This window comes from Equus caballus, chromosome 9, assembly GCF_041296265.1.
Source record: "Equus caballus isolate H_3958 breed thoroughbred chromosome 9, TB-T2T, whole genome shotgun sequence".
NCBI lineage: Eukaryota > Metazoa > Chordata > Mammalia > Perissodactyla > Equidae > Equus > Equus caballus.
This window is the reverse complement of record NC_091692.1, coordinates 89,178,068-89,193,039: the sequence shown is the minus strand read 5'-3', so window position 1 is coordinate 89,193,039 and position 14,972 is coordinate 89,178,068. Positions and strand designations below refer to the sequence as shown.

Genomic DNA, 14,972 nt, shown 5'->3' with positions numbered 1-14,972 from the left:
TTTCTGTTAAGAGATGGCTGCTGATAGCTCCCGTGCACCAAGAATACAAAGGCTAGGATGGCAGGGAAAATAATCAGAGAGGAGAAGAAGAGACCGCAGGAGAAGGAGACGGCGGAGGACCCAGCTGACGGACACAGAGATGACCGGAGTAGAGCACAGAGGACAAGGAGCAACGTCTGATGTCTAAGGAGGATTCTGGGAAGCTGGGCTGTCTTGTTTACTGGGCAACCCTCTCCTCAGCATCCCCAAGAAGCCATTAGCACTCCAAAAATGGCCTCAGGGCTGAGCTTTTGTTTCTTTTGCGTGACGCGGAAGAAAATGACCAGTCCTGAGGCACAGGCGAGTAGGCCTTGATTTAGGCAAATCAGCTCCATCTCTAACTCTGAGGATCGGGTCTCAGTGGCCCACTACCTCCTTGACCCTTTAAATATCTTAGACTATCAAAGCTGGAAGGGATATCTGGGATCAACTCCAACATTTTGCCAATGAGGGGTCTGGGGCTCAGAGAGGCAAGGAAACTGGCCACCGCCACGGACGTCAGCAGCAGACGGGCATGTGAGTCCAGCTGTCCAGGGCTCCCCTATCATGCCATGTGGCTGTCACACCAGCACGCTCGTGGGTGTGGGCTGGCCCCAGAGCAGAGGGAAAATGGCAGTCGGCGAGGGTCCCTGAGAATCATCACAAGAGAGCACCTCTGAGGGTCCCTGGGTTCTCTCCAGAGTGACCTTGACTTTCATAGTATGGTCACCACCGTCATTTCCGTTGAGTGAAATTCACCAACACCAGCCCCATGATATACTTGATCCCATAACTGTTACGAGGTGGGCTTAATTATTCCCCTTCTACCAATGGCCCCCATGAAGAAGGTCAGGAGCCAGGCTCCAAGCCAGGCTTGTCTGTTAGGTCCCAGGTGACTGCCCCCCACCCTCCCCCCGCCGAAGGGAGACTCACCTTGATGAGTGGATGGAGGTGCACGTCACACGGCCGCAGGTTGCAGAGGCGGCTTTCCTGCTCAGGCCAGCACCGGGCATTGACGTTGGAGATCCGAGTGGAGACCCCCAGGCCGCAGGTGGTGGAACAGGGGCTCCAGGGGCTCGTGAAGGCTATGCAGTTCCTGTGCCATGGCTCTCCCTCGGCCGCGGCCGCTGCGGATGGGCACCAGAGTCCCTGTGAGTCTCCAGCCTCTGTCAGCCCCCAGTTCCACCACTGCCACACTTAGGGGTGGGGTCCCTGCAACTCAGGGAGGGGAGAAGTGTCCACAGGAGGACAAGTTGACTTTCTAACCAGCTGGCAGAGGAGGACTTGTTCTGAGCTCCTTCTACTTCTCCGGAGGGAAGACCATCTTTAGAGACATGTGGACTGAGTTCAAATCCTGTTCGCCCACCTACAAGCTGTGGGATCCTAGAGAACTCACTCTGGGCCTCAGTCTCTAGTCAGGACAATAACATCTGCCTTGTGGGGCTGGTATGAGAAGAAAAGGGTGTGGATATCAACTGAGTATACAGCAGGTATCTACAAGGCGCTGGGAATGAAAGGTTAGAAGATGCTGTTCCTGACTCTGAAGAGATGAAGTCTATTCAGGGAGGGTCAAAGGGGAGTGCCTACACCGTAGTCCCTAATGTTTTATCTGGGTGATGCTGAGGGCACAGTGGTTAAGGGGACACACAGGCTTCAGAGTCAAATTGCCTGGTTCATCTGTGAGCAAGGCCGCCTAGTAGCTCGGCTACTCCCAATAAGGTCCCTTCCGCCTCTGTGCCTCGGGCTCCCCACTTGCAACAGCATCACAGCATCTTCCTCCCAGGGCTGTGGGCGGAAAAGATGGGTTCACAGGTATGAAAGCACTCAAGCTGGCCCTGCCCTCCGTAAGCCCTCAATGAGGGGGAACTTGCGTGGGTACCTGAGTGTCGGCCAACTAAACACCAGCTCTTGGATGGTTCTGTGAATGCCTGCATCCCAGCATCCAGAACACACGGGGAGTGCTCAGGAACTCTCTGACAAGCGGGATAGGGCGTGAGCTACAGATGGAGGCAGGTAAAGAGCCAGCAAGACAAAGGGGAGACCGCACAGAAAGATGGAACCAGATATACAAGAGAAAGACCCAGAGAGGAAGCCAGCCCTGCCCTGACGCATGGGGGCTACCACCAAAAGCCAGAGGGAAAGGAAGAGGCAGAGAGGGAGGAGTGGACAGACAGATGGACAGCAGAGAAGAGAGGGGAGGGAGACAGAGAGGAAGGCGGGGTGGCGGGGAGAAAGGGAGAGGGGCAGAGACAGAGAATAGGGAGGGGAGAGAAAAGTCATAAAAGAAGCGGGGGAATAGAAGAGAGGGGAAAACAGGAAAAAAAAGACATCTAATGAGAGCAGGAGAAAGGAAGGCTTGTGCTGGCTCCCAGCCCCTCCGAGCTGAGCTAACAGGTGTGCAGGGAACATGGATGGACGAACATGGGAGTGAATGGGTGAGAGGAGGGGAGGTTTGGCAGATGGATAAAAAAGAGGAGAGAAGGGGCTGGGCTGGGCTGTGGGCCTGGAGGGAGGGAAGCAGTGGGAAGGGATTTGCTAGGAGGATGAAAGGACTTTGGTTTCTGGGTCACCCAGCAGGCAGGCAGAGGCTCTGTGGCTACTCGGTCAGAACGGGGTCACTGGGCCACACACAATGGGCAGACAGCTGCTGCCCGTCCCCCTGTGACCCTTGTGTGGCTCTGCCAAGGGGGGTCATGGTGGGACTGCCACTCTGGGCCTGCTAGCCACAGAGCTTTCCCTGCCACCTGCTCCATCGACACGGGCCTGCTTGCTCATGGGGCTGGCTCAGCCCCTGTGGGGCACCCACACAGAGGTGGTGCATGCCTGAAGTGAGGGGTCGGGGGGACGCCCTCCTTCCTGGTCTAGTCACACCCAGCCATGCAGCCAGGAGGCAGGTCTCTATTGTCTGGGCAGGTCCTGTTCTCCCCTCTTCTTTCCTGCTTTCCAGTTTGTTCTTCTCTGAAACACTTTCTTGGCTTCTGCAAACCCTCTTTCTCCTGTTTCTGTCCTGCCTCTTGGATTTGCCTTTCTCAGCGTCTTTTCCTCCCTTAAACAGTGGTGTCTCCAGGGGTACACTCGTGTTCTCCACTGGGGTGATGTTGTCCTCCAGGGCACAACTGGCAACATCCGGAGGTATTTTTGGTTCTTACTACTTGGGGGGTTAGTGCTATGGGTATCTAGGAGGCAGAGGCCGAGGATGCTGCTAAACATTCCACAATGCACAGGGCAGTCCCCACCACAAAGAATTATCTGGTCCAAAACGGTGTCAGGACCAAGGTTGAGAAACGCTGCTCTCCAGTCTCCCTCGGCAATCTCACGCACTTAGAATTTTTAAAAAATTACCAGTCCGCTTAACTCTCAAACCCTATCGCCATTTCTTCATTCCTTCATGTCCACTTGCCTGGGAGACGCTTTCCTTCTAGAAATGTCCTCATCTGCCGTCTTTTGCGTCATCAGACGCTCCTGGTTTTCCTCTTACATCCATGACTTTCCTGTCTCCGCCTCGGCCTCCTCTTCTTCTGTCCGCTCCTCACCGTCAGCCCCCCAGACCTCCGCCCCAGGCCCCCTCTGTCTGCCTCCGTCCATCATCTCTGGGCCATCCCACCCCGCCAGCAGCTCCAGGTGAGTTCCAGAGCTCTCTGTCTCTGCCGCGTCTCCCTCCTCCAATGCTGCCCCCATGGGACCCTCCTCTGGGTGAGCCCAGGGCAGGGCGCCCTGCCTCAAACTCCACCTGTCTCAAACAGCACAGATCTGCTTCACCCCAAATGCACTCTCTCATATTCTGTCCTAGGCAGTGATGTACCCTGGGAGTCATCCTCTACTCTCTCTCTCTCCCTCACTTGATGCCTTGGATTGACTCCCAGACCTTCAGTTTTCTCGAGCAATGCCTCTCGCATCTGTCTCTTCCTTGCGACATCTATTCCCACTGCCCTACTTCAGACCCTCATTAGCCCATCCATCCATCTACCTGTCTGTTCCTCCATCTGTCCATCCATCCATCCATCCATCCATCCCTATGACAAGCACTGATTTGGTACCTTCTAAGTCTGGCACTGGGCTAGGCTCCAGTGAGCAGAGCTGAAACAAACAGGCTGTTTTCCTTTCCAGAGCTTCCTCTGGCCAGGCTTACCCGGCTGAAGCCTCACCTGTCCACCCATCCTCCATAGTGAGGGGGAGGCCGTCTACTCCTCTCCCGCCCTTGCGCCTGCTGTTCACGCCTCTCCTCCTCCGCCTCACACCCCCACCTAATCTCTTAAGTAGGATAACATGAATCGCACGTGTCTGGCTTTGTTCTTTACAAAGCACTTCCTCATTTTATGCTCCCAGGATCCCATAGGGCAGGCGGGACAGAGGGAAGTGTTTCTATTTTACCCATGGAGAAATAGGGTCCAGAGGGGATGTGACCTTCCCAAGGTCACAGGGCTGCTGGTGCCTGGTGGACTGGGGAAGGGGACTCAGGGGCTTGTGTCAATCACACGCAGTCAGAGCTCCAGGGAGGTCTGCCTCCGCCCCCAGGAACTGGCATCCCCCGCCCCGCACCCCGCGCCCCGCGCCCTGCACCCACCGAAGCCACCCGTGTGGCGCGGCGCCGTCTTACGCGGCCTCGTGGCGGCGTCGTCGTCGCACACCCACTGCTCGCAGCAGCGGCCGGGCACGCTCACGCGCCGGGGGCGGCGGCACCAGAGGCGAGGGGGGCGCGCGCGCAGGCACAGCGGCGTGCAGCCCACTGCGCCGTCCACGCACGTGCAGTTGTACTTGCAGCTGGGCTGGAAGGACTGGCCGTTGTTGTAGCGCACCCCGTCCAGGACGCAGCCCACGCCGACCACCTCTGCGGACACAGGTGGCAGGGTCAGGCCCCGTGGGCACCGGACCCAGTCCTGGGGGCCCTCCCACTGCCCCACCAGCGCCCACACCCTGGGAATCCCTCCCACCGTGGGGCTGGTGCGGGGCGAAAGGACGGGGCCCAGGCAGCCATGGGGAGCTGGGTGGCTTTTGAGCAGAGGGAGTGCAGAGTTCCTGTATGGCTTCAGCTGCCACCCACTGAGGAACACCCCTTGCCAGAGTGAGGGGATACACGCGGCCAGGAGACGGTCCCCGGCGGCTAGCGTCCTGTCCCATCCCCAGCACAAGGAGGACACAAGGGCTCCTACTGACAGATATTTGCCTGTAGGGTCACGGTTTGTAAAACCAGTCGGAACACTTGGAAACGCAGATTCCGCTCATTCAGGCATATTTGGGGGGGGGGGGTGTTGTAGGCTTTGGAGATTCAGGGGTGAACAAAACAGACAAGAGCCACATTCTCCCAGATCTCACACTCCCGTGGGGGTGACGGAGGGAAGACAGATTGTCTAGGATGTCGATGGGGACAGGGCCAAGGAGAAAAGTGAAGCGGGACGGGGAGTGGGGAGGGGGCGGGGGGAGGGCAGATGCAGATTGAAATCAGGGGGCAGACGCGGCCTCACTGAGGCGATGGTGCTTCAGCAAAGACAGGGAGGAGGGGAGGAGCCTTCCAGGCAGGGAGGGGTCTGTGGGTGTAAAGACCTGAGAGGGGAGCAGGTCTTTAGAGGCCTGGGATGTGAGAGAGGGCCGGGGAGTGGGCAGGGGATGAGGTGAGAGGGGGCTTCCTTGTAGGCTCAGAGGAGGATGCAAAGCGGTTAGAGCCTAGAACTGTGCCTGGCACACAGTAGGCACTCCATAAGGAACTGTTGAATCAATGATAGGAGTGATGCTTCACGGAATGCTGGTGGTGCTGAGTTGAGAATAGACTGGAGGCAATGAGGACAGCGTCAGGAGGCCACCTGGGTAATCCAGGAGGGAGGCCGTGGTGCCTGGACCAGGAAGGGACCGAGAACCATGAGGAGAGGAGCTCAGGTTCTGGATCTGTTTGGAAGGAAGAGCTGCCGGGACTTGCTGATGGATGGGATGCGAGGATGAGAGGGAGAGGAGTGGGGAATGACTTCCAGTTCTGTGACCTGAGCCCTGGAAGGAAGGAGGTGTTCTCCTGGGAGGAGCAGGTGGAGTCGGTCATGCAGCTCTGGAGTTCCAGGAGTGATCTGGGGCTGCCAGGCCCCGGCCAGTGCCCCCACCAGCCATGAGGACAGTGTCTGGAAGTGCAGGCAGAAAGCTGGGGCAGCAAGGTGCCCACCCCAGGAGGCTAGTTTGGAATCCACAGTCCGCCAAGAGTGGCCGCCTATCTCCTGTATTTGCCTGGAGGTGGTTATTAAATAGTAACAATCCCAGTGTCTAACAGAAGCGAATGTTTCTCAAGTACGGTCTCTGTTCTTGGTCACATGACCTGTTCTGTGTCAGGCTTTCTTGCTCTGCTGATTTCAGCCTGGGTGGAAACGCTACCACATCATCACCTTCATTGTCACCTACGGCAAAACCGAGTCTCGGCAAGGTTAAGTCGTGTGCCCCGGGTGTTGGAGCTGGTGGCACAGTGGCAGCAGCAACTCGCCTGTGGGAATGTTCACGTACTGCCGGGTGCAGGGAAGAAGCCGACAAAGGAAAGGCACTCACACTTCCTGACCCTCTGATCTCCTGCCGGGCACCATCTGACACGTTCCCTCGTTCCGTCCCCCAGTCATTACACCAGGAGAGCTTTATTTTCTTCATTTGGCAGACAGGAAAGCTCAGGAGGGTCAAGTGATTCATCAGCTCAAGGTCACCCAGCTGGTGAAGATAGAGCTGCGCCTCAAACCCAAGGGAGCTGACTCCCCAGCCCATTTCCTTCCACCAGACACCAGTCAGGGAGGGGAAACAGGGAAACAAAACCAAGCAGAGGAGGCGTTGGGTGAATCACTCATCTTTGCTTTCCTCGAGTCACCGGACCACACCTACCCTCTTGCTCCAGGAAGCTGTGCGTGCTTGTGTGCATGCACGCGTTGGCAGAGGGGGAGAAAGGAGTGTGCCGAAGCTCCCATCCCTGCCTCTGGGTGTGGGAACTCTGGATGGAGAGGGCAGTGCTGGGAGCCCGAACATGGTGGTTCTCACCACCAGCTGCACGACCACATCCGCTGGGGAGTTTTTTACAATGCTGATGCCCAAACTGTATCCCGGAATATGGGGGTGGACCTGGGCCTCTGTGTTTTTACTTTTTTGGCCTGGGTAGTTTTCAGAGCTCCCCAGAGGAATCCAATTGGCAGCCAAGATTGGAAACCACTGCATCTGGAAGTGGCTCTCAGTCTCCTGGGAGCTTTGATTGGGGCGTGGGTGGGCCGGGGATGTGTGATATGTGTCATGGCTGTATGAGATGTTTAATGGGGTGTATGATATGTATGATGGCTGTGTGTGGGCTCATCAGCGGACTCCAGTACCCCCTCCTCATTCACTTTCTTTCTAACCAGTGGAAGGACCAGCTGCTAACCAGAAGGTGAAGCTGACTGAGTTTCCTTTACCGTCTCCTATCTAATCTCAGACCTGCAAGTCCAAGCATGACCTGGTGAGCTTTCTTCTCATTGAAGGATTTCCAGGAATTCAAGTCACCTTGCTCTGCCATCTGGACCCTCACTCCCCTCATCCCCCACACCCCTGATGGACTGTCAGCTGCATGGGAGCAGGACAGTGGGTCATGCCTTGTCACCCCATTGTTGTATTATCACTCACCTGTGTTCACTGTGTGAATGGATGCGTGGATGGATGGATGTGAGGTGGGGTGAGCCCTCATTTTTATTGGGCTCTTCACATGTATCAGGCACTGGACATCCCAGCCATCAAAGAGGTAGGCGTTATTTGTTGCATTTTCTTTGATGAGGAAACTGATACTCAAGAGGTTAAGTTGCTTGCCTAATGTCATCATACTAGTTAGTCATGGTGCTGAGATTCAGATTTAGGTCGTCTAGCTCCAGAGACCATGTGTGGGTTTTCTGCTTCCTCACTGTTCCCATTGGGGAGTCTTAGCCTGCAGCCAGACCTGCTGGCGACTCTGGGGATGACCGTGGACAAGGCTAAGATGACGTCTTTGAGGGAAAGTTCAAACAAAGCGAAGAAAACAATGACCTCGAGCTGCCGATCACATCAGAGGCTCTAATGTGTCCCTTTGTTTAATCTCAACAACCACACGAGGTTGGTTGGATCAAGTTCCTTAAGTGACGTGCCCAAGGTCACGTAGCCAGTAAGTGGCAGAGCCAGGATTCAAAAGCCAAGTCTGTCTGCCTGTAAGTTTCATGATGCTTCCAGCAAACCACACTGCCCTCAGGCCCCACCCAGCTGCATTAAATGCAGAGTGGTGTTTGTACAACCGAAATAGCCAAACAGGCCAATTCAGAGGTCACTCTCTGCCCACAGATCTGTTTAGTTTGGCCCACAGAGTGTTTTTAAAAAAATTTTTGAACCGGTTGCCAACATTTACAAATCATATGTAAATCTGGATTTCTGGATTCTCTTGAAAACAGAGCAGACTAGACAAGACCAAGTTCACTTTTCTGCCTGGTCACAGTGGCCGGGGCCCAGTAGAGGTGATCCCTGGTAGCCAAACCTTGTGTGCACTGGTTTGCCTGAGTCCCCAGCATTCTCTCTTTTGAGTTATATGAGCTAGTGGTGCAATTGCTCATTTTTATTCCCTTGTCCTGGCCTGATTACTCGCACATCTCCAGGCAGATTCAGCCCGTCCTGGTGATCGACCATTGGTTGAGTTGACCATCTGCTGAAAGAGTGTTTACTTAAGGGAACTCTTCTTTCTCCTTCCCTTCTGGTCCTGAAGTGCCTTGCTCTCTCTAGCCTTCAGACCCTGGACTCTCCTTTCTTGCATTAGGGTCTCACAAGCTCAGACACTATGGCATCATTTCTAGGAAGATGTTCAGTAGAACCCTAGCGAGTTATGTGTGTGTGTGTATGTGAACCCATGTATGCATGAGATGTGTGTGTCTGTGTGAGTGTATGCGTGTGTATGTGTGGTGGGATGCGTGGGTGGGTAAAAATCTACCTGGACAAACTGTTCACTGGGCAAATAAGTTTGAAAAGAAAAGTCTAATGATAGCTCCCCTTTTGGAATTTGACAATGGACGTGAACATTTAAAACCTCTGAGAAGTTCTATGACATTGTTTAGCTTTGTTCCAATATCTGTAAACCTATATGACCAGGGAACCCTTGGCAAGGGTAATACTTATTAAAATCTTCTGCAGACCAGACTTTTCTTTCCAGATAAAAGGAAAGGAAATACTCAGAGACTCGTGATGAGGGGGAATTAAGACGCTCTGATGAGTGACAGAAGGACGTGAGATACAGAGATGGGGGCAGGGGTGGTTTAGAGGGTGGTCTTCAGGCCCCTGGTAGGGAAGGCGGGCAGGAGAGGCAGTTCTGGGCCTGTGCAACCTCTGGTCCATGAGAGAATGCCTGTAAAGGTGTGGTGCCTGGCACGTGGTAAGATGTCAATACAGCTCTAGAGATTAGTATAATCGCAGCAAACTGAATTACCTTGGTAATAACCTTGAAGAACAGCTATAAACGAGAAAAGAGGTGGTGAGACCATCTCATATGCCTGGAGGTGGTTCTAGTGCAGGAAGGCTCAGCCAGGCTGGCTCACCTGGGTGTGGGGAGAAAGGATGTGCCTGCCGGTGGATAGGAGCCGTCAGTCTCAAACGGGAGCATCCGTGAGAATCCCCTGGGAGGTTTGGTTAAGGTGTAGATTCCCATGTCCGCTTCCAGAGAATTGGAATCAGTAAGTCGGGGTGGGGCTCAGGAATAACCTTCTTAAACTACGCGTCAGATGACTCTGTTCAGGTGATGCTGCAGGTTCTTTTTGAACACACTATTTTGTGGGGCCGATAATGAGTCTGAGTAAAGGGGAAAAAAGTGCCGGATGGGAGAATCAACGTAGCTACTTGGAAAGCTGAAGACCGATGACTTGGTATGAGAGCTGAAGTATGAACCAATGACAAAAGAGCAGAAAGTGCTCGTAAATTCACCGTGAGGCTCAGATAGGACTGTCTGACTTGGAATTATGGGCGTAACCGTCACCAGCAGCCCACTTCGGGAAACATATGGGCTAGCTGAGGATGAGAGCTTGCTGTGTGTGAGTGTGTAATGGGGTCTCTAGGGTGTGATAATTATGGAGAAAGCTTGATTCAACACTAAGGGAAGAAAGGGGCACTTGGGTTTATGAGGGTTCATGTAACTTTTCAGAAGTTAGCCTGCTGTGTCATGATGCCTAGTTCCCTCTCTTGGTCATGCTGGGTCGTGTATCTTGGATAAATGCTTAGATGACTCAAGGTAAGTGAATGCCCATCCAGATATGAGCAGGAGACCAGAAAGTCCCAGAATGGAGGTCTCTGGGAACAAAAAAGAACATGGTGGAGCACTTGAAGAGCAAACAAACGACAAACAACAACAGCCCCCCCATAGGAGACTATTATAAAGATCAAGAATAAAGAAAAAGCAAAGGCAAATAGTAACCCCAGGAAAACAAACGGCTTCACAAGAAAGGAGATTCAGACAAGTACTCTTATCTCAGGCTGCCCCGAACAATATTTACATAGTCATAATATTGTAAATAGTGGTAATCATATAACTAAAAATAGGACAAGGATATTGGAAGATGGGGAGATGTCAGCTGGGATGGAGGAGCTAAGTCATCAGCTGTCTTACAGGATCATTAGTGGATTACCCACAATTGATATTTTAAGCCAATCAAGGTATAACAGAAGACCCATGTTGTATGCTGATAACCAGCAGAAGAAAGGGCTAAAATGTTCTAAGGGACTGTAGTAATGGCAGGCACGTGGGCGGGTGGCAGGAGCACGTGCTCGCAGCCTGCTGAGTTTTATTTTTTGAAGGCTCCTGAAATTTTTAAACCGTGTTACTTTCATTTACGATATTACTAAAATACCAGGAGCTCTGCAGGGTCCTGGAGCCCCCGGGAGCCATGGGTATCCAGCACAGGGTCCCACCACTAAGAAGGAAACCAGACTTAGGTCTTTCCCGTGTGGCTCGCTGTACCCTGGAGTCAGCCGTGGATGTGGCTCCGGGATTGAGAAGAGAGCAGGAAGCCAAGCATCTCTCCCTCCTTGGAAGGGCCCAGCTCCTGGACTTCCATCAGGGACTGGAGTGGGTCCCAGGGGTACCTCCTGCAGCACAGGAGCCTGGCCAGGCAAAAGGTGAGGGGCCCTGAGCCGGAGCGGGGGGGTGCTAGGGGCTGCTGGAAGGAGAGGGGGTCTCACTTACGTGCACACACTCCTATTGCGTACCTCGGGCGGTCCCCACTGTAGTCGCAATAGAGGCCCCGGTGGGGGTCACAGACAGCGGCCTCTGTGCAGTTGTCCCCGAGCTGCTGAGCGCACATCTTGCAGCATTCACAGCCGTCGGTGATGAGGCTCACCCCCAGCGGGCATCGGGGTGGGGACGCCGGGCACTCGCATGGCCACTTGCAGAACTGGGGGCGTGAGTATGTGTCCTCCAGCGGCGCGGGGGTGAAGGCCATGGCCATGGGGGCTGGAGAGAGGGCCTGCGGGGGAACGGCAGAGATAAAGGGGGCTGCCAGGCAGGGCTGCCAAAGTCCAAACGGCCTGCGGCCACATTCCCGTCTTCATGGCATTTGAAAAGGTTACATAAAGTTATGTTTTTCTACCCTGCTTTTAATGGCCAGCCATCTCCTTTTGCCTCGATAAAACAAATAAGACGGAGGAGCCCAGAGTTCGGAGATGTTAAGCCAATGGCCCGAATGCCCCTGCTGGTGGATTCTGCATCAGAACTCTGGCCTGCGGAGCCTTGTGTGTGTTTTCTCTCCTACGTGAACATCCCACAAGCCAGGAGGGGCATGAGTCGGCCTTGCTTTACTAATGAGGGAGCGGAGGCTTTGAGGAGTAAATCCCTCTGATGTCACGTTGTGAGATGCTCCCCAGCTCCCACTGCTTTTTTCTCTGCGTCCTGAAGATCCACGCTCTTTATTCCACTAAGGGTCCTCAAGGGCTCACAGAACCAGTGGACCCACATCAATGCTGGGTCTCAGCCGGCGCACTTACTATTACTGTTATGACTGTTATCGTGATTATTTTCACCTTGGAGCACCAGGAAAGGGCTGCCGCAGGAGGCAGCAGGTGTACAACCTCACAGCTCCTTGCCACTGGCCCGCCCCGCCCCATGGGATGGGAGTTTTGCTCCTGTTGGCAGCACAAACCCTGCAGAGAAGAGCTTTATTCTGCACAAAGCACAAGGGACCCCGCCCCGCTCCCCCTCCCCATAGCCTGCTCCCATCCCCAGGCCAGTAGGTTCAGCTTCATCCTGGCAAATAGGATGGACACGACAACGGGCCAGCTGGGAAGGGGAAATAAGGCTCCAAGAGCCTCCTGTCCAGGGCTTCTCCCAGCGGGTCCTGTGGTGGCCAGGGCTTCTGTAGGGGGCACAGGCGGGGCTGGTGGGGCCCCAGGCCACCCCCTCCATCTCGAACCAGAGGGACCTTGCTCCTGGAACTTATAGACCTGCATTTCCTTCTTTGAACAACAGATGCTGACATATGCAGACAGATTCTCCCTCTCTTTTTCTGAGGAGGAAACTGAGACCCAAGGAGGTAGAGATAGCATCCAGGATGACACAGTCCACGTCAGGGCCTGGACGCAAATGGCTCTCCGACTCTCATGTCTGTACCTTTTCCATTTGCCTCCCCTGGGCTCTTTCAGTCACTCAACAAATGTTTGTTGAGCTACCTCATAGTCTCTCATGAGTTTTAGGCGCTTAAAAGGAATCGTAAAGTTCTTTGTGCCTGGGGACCCCACAGCGTATGGGAGGGACAGACCTGAGACGTGATTTGTTACAATATGAGGCTGTGTGCTGGGCATCCCAGGGGAGCCCCGGGACCTCTCTGAACACCCGTGGTGACTGAAGTCCTCCCTTGCATGCGTGGCGGCGAGGACCAGGGGCCGGGAGAGACGGTCGAGGTTGAGGTGCTGTAGATGGACTCTTGGACCTGGGCTGGGCACACGGTAAGTGCGGGAAAGATTGACTCCACAAACACAGGGCCGTGAAAGTCACAAAGGCAAACCTGGACTTGAAGTTTGTCACCGAGAGCTTGGGTTCGGGCGGGTCTGCTGGCGGGGGCGGCAGGGCTGGTCTGCGTCCACCTGCGAGGATTAGGTGCCTGCCCTCATTTGCTTCTCCTCAAATACACAACATGATCCGACAGAACCCCAAACCCCAAATCAGTAAAATCATCCAAACACACACCCGCCTCTCTGACTGTGGGGAGAGGCTTTTTCTTGTCGGTCTGACAGTGGACGGCCCAGAGCTACAAGAACACTTGTGGACCATCTCTCACCAGTCCCCAGACCCTCAGGACACACGCTTGGTAGAGGAAATAAAAAAGCCCCTCTCCTCCAGGAAGCCTTCCGTGCTTTTCCCAGGCCGTGTTAGAGGTGCTGCCTCCCCACCCAGAATGAGAACTTGAAAGGGCAGCGTCTGTGCCTTACTGCTCCCTGTGTGCCTGCAACAGGGCACACGGCACCCAGCAGGGCTTCGTAAGTTGCCTGGTGAGATAGATGGATGGTGGATTGTTGACTACAAGGGGTTTGGCATCCCTTGATATTCAGGACCTCCCATCCTAGAACCACTCCTCTGGGCTCTAAGTTTGAGTGTCAAGAAAACAGCATGGGACATGAGGCCGTCAGCAGTGGGTTCTCTCTATGTGGCCTTCGACAATCTTCCTAACCTTTCTGAGCCTCAAAGACCCCATCTGTGATACAGCCACAATAATGTCCCCTCTGGGAGCTGTTGGGAGGTGAGGGGCATTGCATATGTGGAAACACTAGCAGAGGCTGGCACCTGGCAGACGCTTAAAGGCATGACTTTCCCCCTGCACTTCTTCTCCCGCCCCCGTAGGGCCCAGTCCAGGGCTGGGGGTCTGGACACTTGGAGCTGAGCTGGGTGGGCTGCAGCCTGGTGGGTACCCCTCCCCACATGGTCACTGTCTGCCCTGCAGTCTCCATACCACGTTGAGGATCCCCAGAAGGGAGCCTCCTTTACAGGTACCTGCCAGGAGCTCCAGGGCATGCGGTCTCCTCAAGGGAAAGCCCCATGGACGAGGGAAGCGGTTCTGGGACCTGCAGGCAGTGGAGGGATGGGTGCTGGGTCTGCTGAGCTAGCCTTGCAGTTGGCGCCATCTAGTGGTGTGAAACCTCCCAGACTGCATCAAGGGGAGAAGAGCTGGCACGGTGGGTACCAGAACTCCTGGGTTTGGTGCAAGACCCCCTGAATCCAGCTGCCGTGTCCAACATCGGCACCCTAGGGGAAGTGACTACAGGTCACCAGTAAGTGCAGACTCCTTATAATCATTTCTCTGTGTGTGTGTGTGTGCGTGCAGGGAGGCGGGAGGATGGCCTGTGGCTCCTGCCCTCGGGGAAATGCACGTTGACTCTCTCATGCATCCTATGGACAGGTGCTTGGTGAACACCTACCATGTGCCCGGCTTTGTGCCAGGCTCGAGGGAAGCGGGGGTGCATAAGACACAGTCCCTGTCCTTGTTAGCTCGCTGCGCCATGAGGCCAACAGACGTCTAAATGGTAACTGCAGTTCAGCGTGCTCAGTGCTATAAGGTGGCAGCCACTCGTTCATTCATTCGCTCTCCCTTCATCTGCTCACCAACCCATCTCTAGTCAGCTCTCACTTTGCTCCAGGCACTGGCACACGGGCCCTGGGCATCCAGTGGGGATGCAGTGGGAGGCCCCGAGGGACCGCCTGTGGGAGCACAGAGGAGGGAGGGCTGGCGGTGTCTGCTGGGGCCTCAGAGGGCCCTTCGGAGAGGTGTGGGAAGTGGACCGTGAGGGATGAGCAGGACTAGGGCGGCAAGGAAAGGCACCAAAGCAGAAGGCCCAGCATGTGCAAAGGCCATGCGCTGCAAGCACTACTTGTTTCTGGAGCATGGGGGAAGTGTGGTGAGCTGGTATAGGGTGCAGGGAGGAGGTGGGAGGAGGCGGAGGCTAGAACGGACGCCGATGACATCATTGGGCAGCACAGGTCAAGGAGGGCC

The 14,972-nt window shown here is 54.8% G+C and overlaps 1 protein-coding gene across 2 annotated transcripts in view; it reads right to left on the bottom strand.

Annotated features, from left to right (window-relative positions):
- Positions 1–14,972, bottom strand: part of CCN4 (cellular communication network factor 4) — a 36,889-nt gene that overhangs the window by 5,406 nt on the left and 16,511 nt on the right. The window contains exons 2-4 of one of the 2 annotated variants that reach the window (XM_023648989.2): positions 11,180–11,459; positions 4,583–4,846; positions 952–1,145 (exon numbers count right to left, since the gene is read on the bottom strand). In XM_023648989.2, the coding sequence (XP_023504757.1) occupies positions 952–1,145; positions 4,583–4,846; positions 11,180–11,459 (738 nt within the window). The remainder of the gene's footprint in view (positions 1–951; positions 1,146–4,582; positions 4,847–11,179; positions 11,460–14,972) is intronic. The other variant, XM_001498799.7, reaches the window with a different exon arrangement.